The 20,808-nt window shown below is 46.8% G+C and overlaps 1 protein-coding gene across 13 annotated transcripts in view; it reads right to left on the reverse strand.

Moving 5' to 3' along the window:
- Positions 1 to 20,808, reverse strand: part of LOC116949418 (forkhead box protein P1-like) — a 432,818-nt gene that overhangs the window by 209,126 nt on the left and 202,884 nt on the right. For 12 of the 13 annotated variants that reach the window (XM_076072004.1, XM_076072003.1, XM_076072007.1 and 9 more), the window contains one exon: positions 4,713 to 4,856. In XM_076072004.1, coding sequence (XP_075928119.1) covers positions 4,713 to 4,856 — 144 coding nt within the window. Of the gene's footprint in view, positions 1 to 4,712; positions 4,857 to 6,056; positions 6,146 to 20,808 lie in introns of all 13 variants that reach the window. The other variant, XM_076072014.1, reaches the window with a different exon arrangement.

Consider the following 20,808-nt stretch of genomic DNA (forward strand, 5'->3'; position numbering starts at 1 on the left):
AATCCACTGCTGCACCAAGGCCTCTGCACACCAGCTTGCTTGTTTGACCATATTTCACCACACTGGTCAGCGTGGGCTGCTGGTGAAGGGCGGGACAGGTCACAGGACCGGTTCAGCTATCGCTCGCTCCTGATTTTATCCATCGTTGGTGGGACTCAAACTCGGGCTGCCATGTGACATTAAAGTCTGCGGATAGACCACGCAACGCACAATTTAAAGGATAAGAGTTCAAATCCCATTCGGGGGTTGAGAACCAATCATCTTTCTAGGGTTCAATACAATGAGTACGTGCCACTTTGTTCGTGGTCAGAAGCGGCATTCTGTGTAGAGGCTTGACCTCCCACGCCATAGGAATATGGAATTTCCACCACTCGCTAATGGCTGTTGCTTGAGGTGAGCTCAGTACCCCATTGATTAAGCGTGGAGACACGGAGACGCATTTTAAACACAAAAGCAGACACACACACACACACCCCATTTAGCTTTCTTATACCGCAGAGAGCACTTCTGTCAGCACTGATTATGGTCATTATGCACACAAACTTCACACATCTCGTACACTGGACGAACAAAAGTGTTATTTCACAATAAGTATATACCCTTGTCCCCAAGAATTAACAGTGTGTGTGCTTAACACCTTCTCAGTATCAACACGTAAAGCGCACAAAGACAAAGATCCCCAGTTGTAGCTCTACCAAGTTGTTGGGGCAAGTGCTGTTAGCGAGCACCAGTGAAGGCCGGCACGGGCACACGAGGGCGTGGGTGACCTGCACCACGCCCGGCCGTCTTTATCTCCCCAGTGGCGATGTTCACACATTGCACCAGGTACTCATTTGGGGCTGGGTCGACCTAGAGGATGCCCAGAACCGATGCAGATAATCGGCACTGATTTTGGCCAGGAGTGGAAATCGAATTCCGGTCACCAGGGTTTGTAGAAAAGCTCGCGGGTCACAAAACCACCGCTCCGCACGCAAGGCACTCACAACCTAACGATCCCCCGGTATCGCCTTGACAGACTTTTTGCCGCAAGCGCTGTTAGCAAGTAGCTATGAAGACCGGCACGCGCGCACACAAACACACGTAGCAGGTCCTTTGGTCCGCGCAAGTTCGCGAGTGAAAACAGAGAGCGGCATTGTTAGCGGACACGGTGAGTGCCCACGACAAAGAGAAGGGGAGGGAAACGAAACGAAACCCAGCCCCAGAAACAGTGGAGGCAAAAGAGAGAAATTAAAAAACACACCCTCGCGTTACAGTTTGACCCTGTTATGCATTTTCGTTGTGCCGCTCGTTCTAATTAAATGTGTGTAGATCTAATGAGGAAGCCTTACTGTCTGTGTGCCGATAATGTTAATTAGATCGGCAAAGGTGCACGTTCACGCTTGAGGTGGGGATCACAGTAAATGTGCAAGAAAACGCTAATTACGGCTATCACCTCCTGCCGCCGAGAGAGCTGGCAAATTTTTTTTGTGTGTTGTCGGGGAAGGTGTGATCGCGGGGGCGAGATCCTGGGGCAGGTGAACGAGGGTACGAGCGACTGGAGCGAGCGGGCGGATGGACGAGGCGAGGCGCCCTGCTGCTAGATCCGAGCCGCCAATCCTCTCATTGCCAATGGCCAAAGTTGGGGGGGGGGGGGTGCAGGGCGAGTGAGTGAGGTCACAGGGCCCACACGCCTCCTGGCCAAGTGTTCGCTTCGAGAGTGAAACCGTAGGTCTGCCCAGCTGTTAATTTTATTCAGCAAAACTCGACCACCGTTTCTCTCTTAATCGGAGAGTTCTTGGTTTGCTGTCTGAATCGCAGGTTAAGGTGCGGGGATTTGTTTTTAACAGCCATCAAACTGCACTATGTGTGGTTTAAATGTAATTAATTCCGGTGCCCATGATGAGGGGAGCTTCATTGTCATTAAATTAATGTTTTATGATGAGTGTCCAAATTGCATACGTCTTCATTATACAATCCTGTTTGTCTCTTTGTCGATGCAGATGAAGGCCTCTTGAAACAATATCAGTCAATGACCATCCTTGACCAAGCTGCCAGGTGGTAGGCAGCCTAGGACCGCTTCAGATATCACTCACCACTGATGACAGCCATGGCCAGGAATCAAGCTCGCAACACTGGGTTGAAAGCACAGTGTATGCTAACCATTGCCCCACCACTACCCAATTCATTAGATATAAATGCAAAGTTTGAACAGAAATGGTCCGGCTTGTTTTTTTATTCCATCCACCACTGGGTTGGCTAAAATGAGGGTCACGTGGGTTTGAGCATTCAATGACGTTGTCGAGAGTAAGGCCCAATCAACCGTCACAATAGCTTGCCAAGCTCCACTAAAACACGAACGTGTTAGACCCACCACACACCGCATGTGCCAGAAGTTTGTTAAAAATATAATGTAGTGTTTATTTTAATACTGATATTATTTGTGTGTGTGCTTTTTTGTACGTGTGTTTACTGTGTATTATTCGGGAACATATATACTGCAGGTTAAATGCATAATTTAAACTGTTAAGGAAAGTAAGTGGGCTTGGAAAAGCAGAAATAATGGGCGAAGGTCAGGGATTGTAAACTATCAACTTTTTTATTTTACCAGGTAAGGCCCACTGAGCTATTTGGCCACAAATGATAGTTTGATGAAGTGGCTTATCACGTGGACATTTATAGCAGCCAAATACTCTAAACGCACGTTGATTCGAAATGTGGAAGGAAAAACCGGAGGACCCGGAGAAAAATCCACGCGACCACAGGGAGAACATGCAAACTCCAAATATACAGGCATCGTCAGGGATCGAACCAACGACCTCTATGTATACCAGGCGAGGTAGTTAACATCTCGCCACCACGGCGCCCATAGTGACAGAGTGGCAGCCATGGAGTGGAATGCACTCAGGAGGACACCCTCGGTGAAGATGGAGCGATGAAATCACATGGTCTGCAGGCTCTAGGTGGAACTTCACATCACAGAGCCATGAGAGATGGCGATGGCTTGGGGAGGCCTTCATCCAGCAGTGAATCGATCATGATTGATGATTATGTACGAGTGCCGACGTCTGCCATCAGAACGTGGAATGTTACCACCTCTGTGTCAGGACCATCACGAGTGCATTTGAACCACGTGTTGTGTACGTGCCTGCACGTACACACCTACGCTGAGGGTGTTTTCATTTTTGTGCGCGAAGCACCAAATACAATTACGCAGTTTTGTGACAAAGTAGGATTTAAGGAGGCTTAAACAAGCCAGCCGTCTGCAGGAAATATATATGTATTTGCCGCGGTAAAAAAACCGACAACGCAGGAGATCCCCGTGAAACTCATGGCCACATCCGCACAGAAATCACGGCAGCGACAGATGCGGACACTGGATGTACCAATGGAAAATGACAAACTCACCGGCGGTGTGCGGAGACTGTGGTCAACACCCAGAACACAGAACACAAACACAAAGGAGGAGGCATCGCCACAGCGATGATTCACCACTCCGCTACTCCTGACGCAATTGTTTTGGGCTCAACGGCCTCAATGTAAAATAACAATTGTTGTCCCTTTACTAACCAACACTTAAAAGCGTCAAAGGAGGTTAGCAAGCAATGCAGTGGTGATTAAACGCGCTGCGTCAGCCACTCTCCCTCTAGGCACCGCCAGCTCACGTCTGCCCTTTCCTGTGTCTAGCGTTGCCTTGCAGTCTGCACTGCACTTTATTAAAATGTTAAACAAGGCCAATAATTAAACACAGTGACCTGTGATTGTTTCACCTGCGCAACACGCGTCATACTTTGCACCAGGTCGCAAGTACAACCGGGAGCATCGGTTGTGGCAGCCTTGCGGTAGGCGTGATGTTGTGCTCTGGAAACCGGGAGGGAGATCGTTGATCGATTGTCGATGATGGCATTAGTAGTTGTGGATTTTCTCACTTAGCAGAGTGGGGGCCATCTTCCACGACTCCTGACGCAATGATATGGGCTCAACCAGCTCAATTGTTGCTCAACATCACCATTAGCCATCACGAAGAGGGAGTGTTGCGCCTGCACCTTTAAAACAATGACTCCACTTGGAGCCACGTTGCCGTGTGAATTGTAACGAGAGCGGCATCGGGAGCTTGACTCGGGTTTGACAATTAGCGTGCGCCACCCGGTCCCACTGGGATGCCAGTGGTGCAAAGGCTGATATATGCGTGAACTTGGTTATGTATATCGTGGAGAAAGGATTGCAAGAGGGGAGGTCCTTTGGAAGACCGGGATGCAACGTTTTCACGAGGCGCCCGGCAAACACGTGTTTGGCAGAAAAAATGCCACCCAGCAGCAAAAATAAATGTGCAGCTGTATTTTCGTTGCAAGTGAACCAAACATTGAAATAGGCATTCCAGTTGGAATTTACAATGCATAAACTATACAATGCTGCTACTATGAGCACGTTCAGATTTCTGTTTTACTTACAAAATGCTAACTGCTGCTACTGTTACGATGATGATGATGATGATATTGTGGCATGGAGATATGGGAAAAGATTCATCGGGTAAAGATATGATAACGATGATGGTGGTGGTGATGATGATGATGATTATAATACTGGTATTAACATGGAGACATGGTAATGACCTCATCAGTGAATTGATGATGATGACCGTGACGATGGATTTTGCTGTTCTCCAGGGCAGCTGGTTTCATCTCTCACAGGGAGGGTAGACGGATGAGTGCGAGAGTTGATGGGCGCCAGCTTACCTGCAACGATGGCTGCTTGTCTGATTTTGGAGACTTCACACCGCCTCCTTGATGCTGCTGATGCTGGTGCTGCTGATGCTGGTGCTGCTGGTGCTGCTGTTGCTGCTGCTGCATGAGGTACTGTCTTGCTGCAGCATGAAGAACCTGACATATTACACACACATACACATTGTCGTATTTTATTAAAGTTACACTTTTATTTGCTTGAAGGCCGCCCCCTGCCGTGTTGGTCATTGAGGTTGTTAGACCATACTTCACCACACTGGTCAGTGCGGGTGGTGAAGGGAGGCCACAGGACCTCCCTTCACCACCCGCATCACCCCCCTTCAGGTGTACTTCTTGTAGCCATCTGGAATGCACTTCCTTCCGTTATTAGGAATATACTGGAGCTAGCATATCTAGATTGAAAACTAATTTCTTTAGAACTGATTTTTGTGTTTAGATTGTTGTCCTTCTCGAGCACCTCCGATTAGCGTGGTTGGCTACGTACGGTGCGAAACAAGTTCAACACGCATACGTACACACACACATACAAATCCCACTTTGCCTCTGATGTTAGCCACGGCCGGGAATCGAACTCAGGCGTCTAAATTGGTGGCGAGGGCGCGATAACCACTGCGCCGCCGCTCTCTCTCCACACACCGAAAACATCCCAGTGGGTGCTTGCATGGAAAGGGGGCAACAAGGAGGGTAGGGCAGGAAGCGTGAGCGAGGTTTAGTCGTGGCACGTGGTCAGGTTATGCAGAGGGAGCACGCGGAGGCAGTGATGTAAGGGGGCCCCCATAAGATTAGAGTTCTTATCTCGGCTCCTGCCTTTTCTTTATGCTATTTCACTGCGTTTATCTTCCTGAAATGCCCACGTGCATGAGAGAGAACATTCACCGAGGACAATTGGGACGTTCCGGGCCGTGTTTTTGTGAGACTGGCTTCTGCGGATGCCGTGCTCTGATGGCCGGCGGACGTCGCGAGAAGAGGTCACGGAAGGGGTCCTAGCCACTGCGACTTTAGCATTATCGCGAGCTGCCACAATCGCGAATCCTAGCTGTTCAGTTGCTGCACAACTGCCTCCGCAGTTACAGAGGACAAAGACAACCCCACAACGAACAGGCGTGTCACATTTTGACGTCTCAAACACGTACGCTGAAGTCCAATAAGGAAAACTTTGCATGCTTTTACGTGTTAAATGCAAAAACGCAAGTGCTATTTTGTCACTGATGGTCCTTGCAATTAACAATAACAATTAATAATTCACGGCGCCATGGTCATTCTCGCCACGCCACGGCAGTCATGGGCGTTGCTTGACCAAACTTCACCACGCTGGTCACTCGCACCGATACCACTCACCACTGAATTTAGGTGTGGCCAATAATCACCCTCCATGGACTGGATTTGCGGGCAGTGTGGTAACCACCGGGCCACTGCTCTTTAGCTCTCTGAGTGGACAAATTGAAGACAGCATGGCACAAAAGAGGGAGGTGATGGCACCTTTGTCTCTCCAGCACTGATGTTCACAAACCACGCCAGGTGCTCTGTTTAGACCAAGCTGACCTAGGGGAGGCTCAAGCCAGGTTGAATTACCAATTTCCAATGGTAAGCGAAACCAGAAATAGAGCCCCGGTCGCCAGGATTATCGTGCACGGTCAATGCACTCGCAAATACTCAAAACACTCAACGGTAACGCTGCTGCAAACGAATTTTTTTCATTTCAGTTTCAGTTTATTTATTTGGTATAGCCCTGTGAGCCATTCGGCTCTTGAATCGGGCGCAATCACACAAACAAAAAAACGAAAACACGAACAAGAAAATATCTTAAAGTGACTATGTGACTGTGCAAACAGAAAATCCATGAAAAAAACAGCAAAATATTCCTGAAAAAGCACCGTACACCAACGCTGTGTGCAAAAATCCCAGTGGGATGCAAGTCAAACAACAACAACAACAACCACAAGAAAACTTAGATTAAGGCCATCAGTCTAAATCCGTACTACAACAAAACAAACATGTCCAAACCAAAAAACGTTTTCGAAATCACCAAAAAATAAAGCCATAATTGCAATGTAACAGTGATCATAGGGACTGTGACCGAATTTTTTTACAATAAACTACATAAATATCATGTAATACTAAACCCTAGAGCCATAGCTGGCTGCATGAATTACTCCACAACAACAGAAGCATCAGTCGGAGTATCAAAATTTTCAATGCACATTTAAGATCAGCATGCTAAAGCAACATACAGATAATACTTTGCAGCGTCATCCGGAGCGAAATATTTTATTTTATTTTACGCCAATGAATAGTAGTGGCAGCTAGGGGTGTACAACTCCTCTAGAGCAGTTTTGAGAGAAGATCTCATTGGTAGCTATTCAAGTTGCAGTATATTGGCAATAGCATTCCAGACCCTGGGGGCATCAATAGCAAAGGCCCTTCCTCCAGTTTGTATACGGCAATAGGGAATGTGAAGCTGGTAAATGAGCGAAGACCTGAGGTCAAATTTGTTCTTTGAAACAGAGAGGAGATCCAGCAAGTAGTCTGCGGATTTTTTTGTAAGTACATCGTGAATATAAATTTTGATTTAAAGCTTTCGTGACTGCAGGGATTCATATTCTTGTTTCTTCCGGTAAAGTCATGTAGAAGGGAAACAATAAAATAATAAAAATATAAAACAATAAAATTCTCACTACGTTTCGACTGCAACACAAGCAAGAAAATTTGAAAAAACAAATTTTCAAATTTTCTTGTTGTGGGTTTCACACCTGATGATGATTGCTTGTGTTGCAGTCGAAACGTCGTGAGAATTTTATTGTATTATATTTTTATTATTTTATTGTTTCCCATCTACGTGACTTTACCGAAAGAACCCAAGAATATATATATACATCGTGAATAAATAACATCTGGTGTACAAGCCGTCGAACATTAAGAGATGTTAAGTTTGACCCAATGTAGAGATCACAGTGGTGAGTCCTATATGGGCAGTTCAATGTAAACCTTAAGGCCGAGTGATAGATGGAATCAAGCTTCTTCAGTACAGTACTTGGGGCTGATTTATACACGATGTCACAGTAGTCAAGTAGAGGCAGCATGGTAGCTTTTATCAATTCCAAACGGAACATACGGGGGAAGCAGTGCTTGTGTCGATACAGAAAACCAATTTTTATTTTGTCGTTGTACCAATATAATCAATGTGATCGTTAAAATTCAGTTGTGAATCCAGGATGACCCCAATACACTTATAGATCTTGACTTGCTCAATTTGATAATTATTTAAGGAATGTAATTGGGGAAAAATAACTTCCTGCTTTAGTCCTGGTGAGAAGCATAGCACCTTGGTTTTGGAGGTATTCAGGACTAGTTTAAGAGCAACTAGCTGATGTTGTAGTTTGTTGAATTCACCCTGGAGCTTAGCAATCACGTCATCCAGAGAGCGGCCAGCAGTAATCAGCATCGTGTCATCTGCAAAAAGATTTACCCTGGAATGATCCAGGTCAGTGCCCAAGTCATTGACATAAAGAGAGAACAAAAGGGGGCCGAGGATGGAACCCTGTGGAACCTCTTTTGTTATCTTAACACTGTTTGACCTCCAACCATCTGTGAATACAGTTTGGGTGCGAGAAAAGAGGTAATTTTGTAACCATTTTACTGCGTTTTCGGAAAAACCGAGGCAACTTAGTTTACGAAGCAGAGTGTTGTGGTCTACTGTATCAAAAGCTTTGGACAGGTCAAGAAAAAGACAGGCACAGTACTGCTTATTATCAAGGCTACTGTAAATGTGATTCAGAGAGTCTAATGCAGCAGATGTGGTGCTGTATTTTTTTCGGAACCCAGATTGTTTTAGATGTAGTAGATTGTTGGTGGACAGGAAACTGCTAATTTGGTAGTTCAATAATTTTTCAAAAAATTTCATCAACGGGGACAAAATTGAGATAGGTCGGTAGTTATTTGGATCATCTTTAGGGCCCCCTTGTGAAGTGGACAGACATAGGTATATTTCCATTCTAGAAGAACTGAAGCTTCTTTGATTAATAGGTTGAAAATATGGGCTATAGGTTTGTGTATTAGGTGACCAACAGTTAGTAGAGGAGGACCCTTTGAGATAGGACAGTTGTTTCAGAACATTACTTTCGTGGATTGGCTAAATTCGTTTAATGTTTGGACAGGGGTGTAGGAATTTGCATGAGCAGGGGTGACTCCCAATACATTATCAAAAAGATTACCAGCTTCAGAAAAATGAAGGTTAAAATTGTCAACAATTTTTTTGGGATCTGAAAAATATTCCCCATTTCGGTTAAGCTCAACGTGCAGATTGTCTGTTTTGGATGCCTTTTCGATACATTTGATTGTTTTCCAGAAAAACGAGAAGTGGAATATTCGTAACGAGGAATATAGTAACGAGAAGAGGAATATTCGTCGCTTATTAAGTAAACATTTCCAGTGGCATGTCAACCATGCCCTAATCTAGTCCTTCAGTGCATTTAATTACAACTCGCCTATAACACACACAGAAAAGACTGCCGCAGCCAAACAACCGAGAATATCCCAGAGAAATTACGGAGCCCCATTATTCTGCAACACTTCACGTTACAGCGGCAAGGAGAGATGTTGCGAGCGGCTCTTCATTAATACCGCTATTATTTACTCCCTCGTTTTATTTTTCAATAAGCCGGCGCAAATACGACCAAGGAATGCCGCATCCTGCGCGGCTCGTTACCGTCGCGCGCCACGCTTAATGACGTTCTGCCACGGGGACCAAAAACATAACCGAGACCCATTACTGTCCTCCTGTCGACTTTGGTTTCGAGGGTGGTGGAGAAGAAAAGGGCCCTTCTTAATGACAAGAGGCAGACTCGTTATGAACCGGGCCGCAATTGTTTTAATGTTTATGGATATAAAAGATCCCATTAAAGTTGCACTCACGTGAGTGGGCTATTTTACCACCGTCGTAAAAAGGGGGCAAATTGCCCAGGCGCTCACTTTTGTAAACACCGGGCGACGCCGTTTACAACGCCGCCGACTCGAGTGAGTAGGTGAAATCTCGCAGGCATCCCGCGAAGGTTTAAGTGCGGCGCTAATCTACGGTCGGTCAGTGGGTTGGTCGGTGGGTCGGTGGGTCGGCGGGGACGGGCGGCTCTTTGATGAGATCATTCTACTTGCGAGACAAGTTCAAATCCCAGTCGGGGTGGGTGGGTGGGCCGGTGGGTGAGGTTGCGGCGGGGATTGACTTAACCCATAACCACCCCACCAGGGTCAATAAAAATAACAACCACCACCAATTGACTGGCCCTTGTCATAGGAAAGTGGAATTTGATCACCAGCTCAGAGTTGCCATTTGAGATTAGCACCGCTCCACACTCATTGAGGGTTTGGAGATATATTTTTAATGCCTCCTAACCGATATTAAATATTATTCGCTTAATTCACTAAGCTCTGGTTCTCACCACGTCTCCATTACTTCCGCTAACTTCAGATGTACGGTAGCAGTTGGCAGCGGCTAAAATGGCAGTTGGCAGTGATATGCCTGTGAAGCTGAGAAATTACATTACTGCAAAACCAATCAGTGGCACGTACGGTAAGCCGAGATTTCTTGTCAACCCTTAAGAATGATGAATGGACTCTTATAATGTGAATAAAAGTAACAACTGTTTATTTATCCAGGAAAGCGTTCGCCGAGTCTAAATACTTTTTCAGCAGGGTTCTTTGCTGGGGATGTTTGGCCAATGTCTAAGCCGAGTATTTTTTGCATGTGGGAGGAAACTCGAGTGCCAGGAGAAACCTACACGGGTACCGGGCGACGACAGTGAAACCGCACAGATGGGTTTGGCCGGGCAGCTCGCTGTGCGCTACGGCAAGCGATTGCCGCTCACGAAACAAGATATCCCGCGCGATCCACCAACGCCACACACACACAATATTTATATCGAATGAAACCCGTCGGTTTAAAAAGCACAGATGCAATTAGCGTGATTTCAAGAGCTGTGTCTAAAAATTTCACAACGTTTCTTCCGCGACAAACCCAAGCACACCCCCCCCTCTAAATCCCCCCCTTTTTCCTGTAAACTTGTATAGCACATGCAGCACGTATCGAATTGCAAAAACATCATTTAAAAAAAAAACGCGGAGCAGTGTGGATGACAAACTGAGGCAGGAAACGTAGAACGTTAAGAAATAACACTGCCGCTAAGCTGTGACACTGTGCAGCCTGCCGCATGTTGTGTGGCCACTGCACTTGCCGATGTGTGGAGTGGATGGATGGCGGAGGCGAGAGAGTGGCCACTGTTTGTGCAGCCGACAAGGCCGAGCGATGCATGCCGAGTGGCGTTCACATCGCATGCTTGGTCTGCGTTGAGACGCCTCGCCACCTCTCCTGCTGCCTTCACGACGCTCAGACGCGAGGCAGGCAGCAGGTAGGGCAGCAGTGGACAATGAAGTTTTAATCGCGTGCCGTTAATTAAAGAGCGTCGTTTGCGCCCTTTCACTCGATGTTTGAGCGCGTGATAAACGTCGGGCGGAGGAGGGCGTACGACACACATTCTGCTCGCGCGATCCAACCCAAAAATCAATTACGAATCGCAATATTGGTCGCAAAAACCTGCTATGCGTTAAATGTACGCAGTGGATAATCGTAGCCCTGACGTGTTCGTATTTCAGACATCCCTGTTACTATTACACAAACACAAAGAACAGATTCCCCAATCAGCCTTGTAGACAACCCTTCAGATCTCCACACGCCACTAATGTTATCCGTGTCCAGGAATCAAACCTATGTTGCTGGGGTCATAGCGCGGTGCAAAAAACACTGCGTCACTCCTCTCCTATGAATGTCCATTCATTCATGCGGGAAGGTCAGAGCAGGTGTTGTCAGTGAGCACTTATTAGGACCACAGGATCCTTGATGTAGGGGAGGTCTAGCCCGCGCCGAGCATGCCTGCATTTCTTGGTCAGCACAGTACTTACAGCTGTACTGTTATAATGAATTAAGTGCAAATGGAAATGCAATTAAAACGTTCAACTCTGCAGTTATTCATCATTGGAGTGACACGATTAGCTGTTTCTGTTACACAATGACCTGGCAAAAATGTCGAGTGCAGGGGCCCAGGATTTGAATCCGGCATCTAAAGCAGCGCCGGGCTCGGTGCACAGACACGCGATTTAGTCACCCCACAAACAACATCGCCTCCTCGTTATCAGTACATCTCAACGTCTATTTCAATGCCACGCAGACCAAAAAACACCCATTCCACGTTAAATGCGATTGACAACTTCTGGAAACTTGGATCGTGTAGATGTAATATGGCTTTTACCTCTGGAAATTACTTCATTATATCGTACATTTGTGGCTAATGTAACAAAAATATATATTAACAATTAGATTGACCTATATTCTTGGTTCTTTCGGTAAAGTCACGTAGAAGGGAAACAATAAAATAATAAAAATATAAAACAATAATCAAAATTTAGATTGACCTAGTATGGTTTTAAGATGTCGATGGATGGAGACATTCTTGGAAGAGTCAAAACGCTTTATCATTTCATAGTCACTTCTGTTCAAAGTCACAGCAGTTGTATTAAATGCCTCATGGGCAGATAAAGGCTTGGGAGACGTGGGAGGTTATGGAACAGGGAGAAAGAGACGCCACACAGCTCATCATCAATCTCACACCACCTTGGACGCTCACCTTGCTGATGGGCAAGCTAATATTCACGTCTCAATGTGCTACGCATTGTCTGACAGTCTCATTATGCGCACACTCATATTCACTATGCAGACCATACTGAGCATCTTTATAAATTACAGAAGGTCTGAGCACATGTGGATGCGTCTGTGCGTATGTACAGTGAGGGAAAAAAGTATTTGATCCCCTGCTGATTTTGTACGTTTGCCCACTGACAAAGAAATGTTCAGCCTATAATTTTAATGGTAGGTTCATTTGAACAGTGAGAGACAGAATAACAACAACAAAAATCCAGAAAAACGCATGTCAAAAATGTTATAAATTGATTTGCATTTTAATGAGGGAAATAAGTATTTGACCCCCTCTCAATCAGAAAGATTTCTGGCTCCCAGGTGTCTTTTATACAGGTAACGAGCTGAGATTAGGAGCACACTCTTAAAGGGAGTGCTCCTAATCTCAGCTTGTTACCTGTATAAAAGACACTTGTCGACAGAAGCAATCAATCAATCAGATTCCAAACTCTCCACCATGGCCAAGACCAAAGAGCTCTCCAAGGATGTCAGGGACAAGATTGTAGATCTACACAAGGCTGGAATGGGCTACAAGACCATTGCCAAGCAGCTTGGTGAGAAGGTGACAACAGTTGGTGCGATTATTCGCAAATGGAAGAAACACAAAAGAACTGTCAATTTCCCTTGGCCTGGGGATCCATGCAAGATCTCACCTCGTGGCGTTGCAATGATCATGAGAACGGTGAGGAATCAGCCCAGAACTACACGGGAGGATCTTGTCAATGATCTCAACGCAGCTGGGACCATAGTCAACAATAAAACAATTGGTAACACAATACGCCGTGAAGGACTGAAATCCTGCAGCGCCCGCAAGGTCCCCCTGCTCAAGAAAGCACATATACATGCCCGTCTGAAGTTTGCCAATGAACATCTGAATGATTCAGAGGACAACTGGGTGAAAGTGTCGTGGTCAGATGAGACCAAAATGGAGCTCTTTGGCATCAACTCAACTCGCCATGTTTGTAGGAGGAGGAATGCTGCCTATGACCCCAAGAACACCATCCCCACCGTCAAACATGGAGGTGGAAATATTATGCTTTGGGGGTGTTTTTCTGCTAAGGGGGAAGGAAAACTTCACCGCATCAAAAGGACGATAGATGGGGCCATGTACCGTCAAATCTTTGGTGAGCCTCCTTCCCTCAGCCAGGGCATTGAAAATGGGTCGTGGATGGGTATTCCAGCATGACAATGACCCAAAACACACGGCCAAGGCAACAAAGGAGTGGCTCAAGAAGAAGCACATGAAGGTCCTGGAGTGGCCTAGCCAGTCTCCAGACCTTAATCCCATAGAAAATCTGTGGAGGGAGCTGAAGGTTCGAGTTGCCAAACGTCAGCCTCGAAACCTTAATGACTTGGAGAAGATCTGCACAGAGGAGTGGGACAAAATCCCTCCTGAGATGTGTGCAAACCTGTTGGCCAACTACAAGAAACGTCTGACCTCTGTGATTGCCAACAAGGGTTTTGCCACCAAGTACTAAGTCATATTTTGCAGAGGGGTCAAATACTTATTTCCCTCATTAAAATGCAAATCAATTTATAACATTTTTGACATGCGTTTTTCTGGATTTTTGTTGTTGTTATTCTGTCTCTCACTGTTCAAATAAACCTACCATTAACATTATAGACTGATCATTTCTTTGTCAGTGGGCAAATGTACAAAATCAGCAGGCGATCAAATACTTTTTTCCGTCACTGTATATATACTGAGAGTGGTGGCGCATTGGTTATCGCGCTGGACTATGAACCCGGAGGACCGAGTCCGATTCCAGCAGTGGTGAACACTGTATATGAATAGGTCCCGGGCCTCCCCTAAGTTGACTCAGCCTTAAACGTGTACCTGCTGTGGTGTGTAAAAAACATCGCCACTTGGGAAACAAAGGCGGGCGGGAGTGGTGCTGACCTCCCACCCCCTTGTGTATCGTGGCTTTACCTGAAATTAAAAAAAATAGTAATAGTATCCAGCGATGGATAAAGGCCACGGCAGATAATGAGGATGTTCGCCGGGAGTGCCATTGTTGTGAGCGGCACTGCATCAGAGCCGCGGCCGGGTGACTCACGTGCGGGCCGGGGCTCCATCACCGCTGCCGCCTCGCCCCTTGCTACGGCAACGCACGATCATCCCGGCAACCCAAGTTCGATTTGGTGATGCGAGCCGCAATTGCCAGTCGCACACGGCATCCGGAACCGTCCTCTACCTGGGTCACCTCGGCCTCAAATGAGTTGCCGGTGCGCTGTGCGAACATTGGCGCCGGGAAGACAAAGGTGGCTGGGGCAAGGTGCTGGCCACTCCGCCTGGCAACGGGCCGCGACAGCCGTAATAAGCGTCACACCCAAAGACGCAGAGCCACCTCACACACACGCACGCACGCGCGCGCGTATATAGGGTGCCGGCATTGCTATAAAGGGACATGCGCTGTTGCGAGCACACGGCCACCGTTCCATAAGTAGTTGCTGTATGCGACGAGCCGAATGCTTCTCATCACAAAGGCACCGCAATCCAACAGCCATGCCCCGCGAGCCCCGGCCGAGACTGCAGGGGAGCCCTCTGAAGAGCAGGGGGGTTGCCTCGTGAGGGATGAGAGTGAGCGAGAGGTGAGTTTCAACTCTGAGCCACACTTGACCTTGCGCGTGACACCCAGAAGAGGAGGGCAGTAATGATGCAAAATAATTGGCTACGATATATATACACTCTGACCGATGTGAGAGCAGCAGTAGTAGTAATATACATTGCCTTCAACATTCTGTCCGACGGCAGTTAAGGACGCTCTAAAGGGCTATCAAAATGAAAATGCCCCCTTGCTCAAACGAACACCGCTGTGGTGCTCGTCTCTGTACGAGGCTTTGAGGCAGTGGTGTAAATTCCATGTTCCCATGGCTGAGGCGAACGCTGTAATGGAAATTACAAACTGCGAGCGAGCCTGAAGGATGTATATTAAATAAAAGGTTTAATGGTTTTTTTTTGCGTGTGTGTTCCGAGACTCTCATTAGGACTGCATTCTCAAATGTTGACAGTCGTGCGCGAGTATTTTCTGCTCCGGGAGTTAAAGTTAATTGCCTTTTATTTTAGCCAACACTTAACCAAGCGCTCAAAACAACAGTCGCATTCACACGGCACTGAGAGCAACATCAAGAGAGACAAGCTTCCGTTTGTCGCTGAAGCTTTACGTGGCGCGAACTACAGCCCCGCCTCCGTGATGTACGCCGTACGGTGAATGCAAAAAAATGACCGCTAGGAAACAACTGCACAATCAAGACATGGACAGGTGTGCGCACACAAGCTCGTGCACAGAGACACATACGCAATTATGAACCTTTTTACAAAATAGATGTTTAGTTTAAAACCTCGACGCAAGGGCAAAAGTGACACCACGGCCAATGCCGTTCATATGAACCTACCTCACTATCACTTCCTCCCCACTGTCAGGAGCACGAGTGTTGTCGAGTTGGCAGCCATTAAACCAAAACTAAACTCTTGTTTTTATCTTACCAGGTAAGGCCACTGAGTGATGTCGCTGTTTTGCAGATGCGAACTGCCCACGAAAGATAGCCTGACGAAGTGGCTTGTCGCGTGGACACTTATAACAGTCAGACACCATCAGGCCTTTTCGCTTTGAGGCTGTAAATCTGGTAATAAATGTAACAATATATGACAAATGCAACAATGCATGATTTACATTGGCAAGATGCATTTCAATGCACCGTGTATGGAAATCGGGAAATCAACAGAGCCTGCATGGTAAACGGACAGCACTAGTGGGTGAAGGCCAATTTAAAGAGTTAGCTCTAGAAGCGGTGATTGTCTAATTAGCAAAGGCACAAAGCGTTGTTCCACAGTCCGGGAGCTGCACCAGCAAAAGCCTGATCACATCAGGGACAGAGCCTTGACCTCCGAGTACTTAGAAGAAGGCGATCCAAAGACCTCAGGAACCTCGTTGGAGAGTAAACACGGAGCAGTTCCTATAAATATCACGGGGTTACCCCATTGGGAATAGCTTTAGGTGGATATGGAAATCCCTTCTATGTTTTTACATTTACTGTTGGATCCAACATCGTTCATGGATGACAACTCATTATAACTTTAGGGTACCCACGTGGCACTGAATTACAGGGCCGCACAACACTGTTGATTACATCAGTCAAGTATTAAGAGGACAATGGTTGCTTTGTTTAGCCAACGCCAGTCGATGAAGTCGTGAAGTTAAACGGGCTCCGTGTTCTAGCGAGCAAGGAGAATTGGCCTTCTCCTGTGGCATCAGCTGCTGAAGCGCTGGTGAGAATTCAATATTTCTCTGACTGGGATGAGTCTTTAAAAACAAAAAAAAACACGACCCCTGTCGACCTCCTACAAAGTTGGTGCTCTCAATTTGCCAGACAAGGACCGAAACGCGTGCCACAGCACGTCCAGCAGGGACAGCGAGCGACAAAATCAGCTCGCGTGCTGGCTCCAAGTACAGTTTTAAATCCCAGGATCGTGAGGAGTTGCCGATGGATTGGGAAGGCCTTCATCCAGCAGTGGATTGATCATGGCTGCTCATGATGTATGTATGTTGAACTTCTTTCGCGCCGTACGTAGCCAACTGTGCTAATCGGAAGTACTGATGATGATTATTATTTTATCAGGCACAGAGGGATGAAAATCTGAGTTGACCACCGACTGGGAGTTGAACCTGCAACCCTCCAAACAGTGTGCATGCAGCAGCCGGGTCGAGGTGGACTGATTACATTTTATTTTCTTCCAAACTTTCCAAAAATTGGTACTCTTTTTTTAAAATGAAAAACCTAATTCATTATGAATAACAATACAATAGCAACTTCAGCAGCATTGGCATCGTGAACACCAAACACTGGTATTTTAAAAAACATGTGCATAAATATGTATCAAAATGTGTACACGTCCTTCTTAACACAATATAAGTAAAATCTCCCTTCATATTAAAGGCTATGCATAATGAATCACAGCGCTTTAGCAGATGCCATAACGTATTTTGAAACTGCTTTAGGCTAAATGCTGCTTCCATAGCAATAGAAGACAATATTTTTAAAATAAATTTAATCATTTTCAAGGGAAAATAAAACAAGAAATGTAAAAAAACCCCTCAAAGGCCATATAACCTGAGTTTGTGAAAGCACAAGAACAGCCATTGTGATGCTTATCATTTGGAAAATATTCAAGAATGAATTAGGTGCTGGTTGTGGCACAAATGCTTTAAAGCCCTAATGTTTTGTCCAAACGCGCCAGTGCCTTCTGTGTAATGTTAGCCTCCAGATATCTTGAGTGTGCACAACTTCTGAGCCTTGAAGTTACCATTACAAGCACTCACATAAGCATTAGTGTGTGTGTGTGTGTGTTTAATAGTCACAAGTCAACGTCGCATGAGAAATTGCATCGACAAGGATGTCGCAAATGCAATCGCATGTAGTCTAGTCGCCACACATTCCTTGACCATTGTAACTCTCTGCTAACGAAGTCAAAGATCGCCTAAGCAGACGTCTCCAGCATCTCCAAAACACCCTCCTGGTCGTAAAGTAGAGAGCCAAGTTCAAGGTCGCAGACCTCAACCAGCCTACCTGAGCGGTACCATCCACCCACAGGTAGCAGCATCACGCAACCTGCACTCATCTGGTATAGATAATAATAGGCCGTGACTAACAGGGCTGCTTTTAACACAAACATCGTACACACATACACACGCGTGCAAACACATGTAAGTGAAGACAAAGATCTCCCCTCTAGCCTTAACAGACTGTTGGGGCAAGTGCTGTAAGCGAGCACCTATTAAGGCCGGCAACGGCACGCGAGGAGGTGGGTGGCCAGCACCACGCCTGGCTGTCGTTGTCTCATTTAAGACTGAGTCAACCGTGGGGAGGCCCAACATCAAATATTTGCCACTGTTGTTGGTTGTGAGCGGGGTTTGTTGCGAAGTGCGCTAATCACTACCCTGCCACTCCCCCATGCAAACACACAGGCACACGTGCACTGACAGGCATAGACAATGCAGACTGATGTTAGCGAGCACCTTCTAAGGGCAGCAAGGTAACATGACGGGTGGTGTTTGGTGTGGCCAGAACCGCAAATGCACTAACGCTTTCATCTGCTCAGCGCTGTTGCTTACCCACCACGCCAGGTGCTCATTAAAGGCCAGGGGTGGCCCAGACTCTTGTTGACCACTGCCATGAATTGTACCTGGGTCACCTGGACTCCGTAGCCCAGTGCACTAACCAATGTGCAACTGCTCCCAACAGACGTGAACAATGAAAATGTCCCCCGGTACACCCTTAGTCGACCGCTGGGACGAGTATTGTTATCGAACACCAATTAAGGCACGCACGACACACGACGTAGTGGTGTGGTCAGCATTGCACCCAGGGCTGCCTTTGGCTCCTCCAATGCTGATATTAACACACCGTAACAGGTAGGCATTTAAGGCCAAGTCGCTCTAAGAGAAGGCCACAACCTGGTTGGGTTACTCAGCACACTGTGGCGGGGAATTTAAATAAGGTTGCGGGGCTCACAGGCGCATTGTGCTAACCATTGCACCACCACTCGGCGCAGACATAAACACACAAGCGAGCCAAGGGGGATGGTGATGCGTGTGTGAAAACATAGCGTAGTTGTTTATCACAACTCATGGCAGTTGTCTACATCCCCGAGATCAAAGGGGATGCAGCACTTGCAACATGTGCTTCAGTTAGGAGGCAGTGCCTTTGCAGCATCTGTGGACTTCCGATTGTTTCTAAACACGACCTTGGCCTTGTATGTTTTGTTTGCGGCTTGAAATTTACACGCGGGGCTGAGTTCATTCCCATGGACCGCATTGTACCTGCAGCGAGCATAGACAGGAGGCGGGAGCAAAGGGAGGAAAAGTTAAAATGGGATGGAAATAATTTCCCATTGCAGTCATGAACAGTGTCGCAAACCTGCTAGGTGCGTGCTAACAAGTCAGGCGGCCGCCCTTCTTCAAAAGGTTGTGTGAGAGAGCGTGCGGACGACTGTCACAATTCGAGAGCATTTTTCCATGAGGGTATCCCAGGAAAATAGATGTAGAATCACAAAAAAACGGTTTAGTCGGGAACATTCATTTACCCCAGGAATTGTTTGCATTGGCATTGAGAGTCTTGGTATTTCATTATTATATGCGTTTTAAACGAAATAATATGATCAACAAGTTATTTTACTTAATAACAAAAATGTTCGTGCAGTGTACATTTGGTGTTTTCGACACATGGGCACCGATGCTGGCATCGCGCCCACACAACCCAATCACGTGCGGATGGAATGGGACGATGGCCGAACGAGTGGATTGACAACTTATATTCGTATACATATGTAGTGACATAGAATGGTGGGTCACTACGGCGCGTAGCGCTGGTTACTGACAAAGAGAGGGAACGTGGGCGTAACGGCCAACCTGCCGGCAGAGCGGGGTGTGGCAGCAGTTCTGCCAGCAGAGCAATGCCACTGAGTAAGTTACGAGGGTGCGTGGCGCTGGCTGCTGGCAGAAGGGGGCAAATGAGGACGTGGCACCCCGGCCGGCTGGTGGAGCACGTGATAGGCCTGGGTAAAGGATGTGGGGCAAAGGTGACCGAGGGGACACGTGAGGTATAGCCCAGAACCTTCTGGTAGATTCCAGAAATGGGCGTGGCCGAGGGCGGAGCCAGGCATGGGACACGTAGAAGGTGGCCCAGCACCTTCTGGTAGGTTCCAGAAAGGGGCGTGGCCGAGGGCGGAGCCAGGCATGGGACACGTAGAAGGTGGCCCAGAACCTTCTGGTAGGTTCCAGAAAGGGGCGTGGCCGAGGGCAGAGCCAGGTCATGCCGGGGGGCATAAAAGGGAAGTCCCGAGGCTGGATAGGGGCTGTCTGTCGGTGGAATGGAACCCAAGGTGCTACATCTTCGTCTCCGTCTCTGGCGGTGTGGGCAGGACAGCGTGGCGGTTGTTGTGACCCATTTATAGTTATCCCGTGTGTGAACAGGGTACAAAGGTGTAGAATAAACGTGTGTTGCCTCCTTACTATTAGTGTCTCAGAAGTGACTCACTACACATACAACGGCAGAGTAGGTATGTGTTTCGTAAAAAAAAAATCTGATTATTGTGGTTTTTAAGGATTATTTCGGATTTAGTTTTATCTTTTATTTTAGAGCAATTCGCATAATGTAATACTTTACCATGTCTTTGTGCTAACGAGAGTGACATAACGCTATTGTCACGTGATACCACCATTTTCAGTCACCACATCCGAAGCACATTCTTCCCACTCCAATTAGCATGGACGGTTACATACAGTGTGAAAGAAGTTCAACATACAGAAAGATGGGCATGTGTAAGATAGAAACCGATTAAATCCAGATCTT

The sequence above is a fragment of the Petromyzon marinus genome, chromosome 36 (genome assembly GCF_048934315.1).
Source record: "Petromyzon marinus isolate PM22_M1 ecotype Great Lakes invasive population chromosome 36, UKy_Petmar_22M1.pri1.0, whole genome shotgun sequence".
Lineage (NCBI taxonomy): Eukaryota > Metazoa > Chordata > Hyperoartia > Petromyzontiformes > Petromyzontidae > Petromyzon > Petromyzon marinus.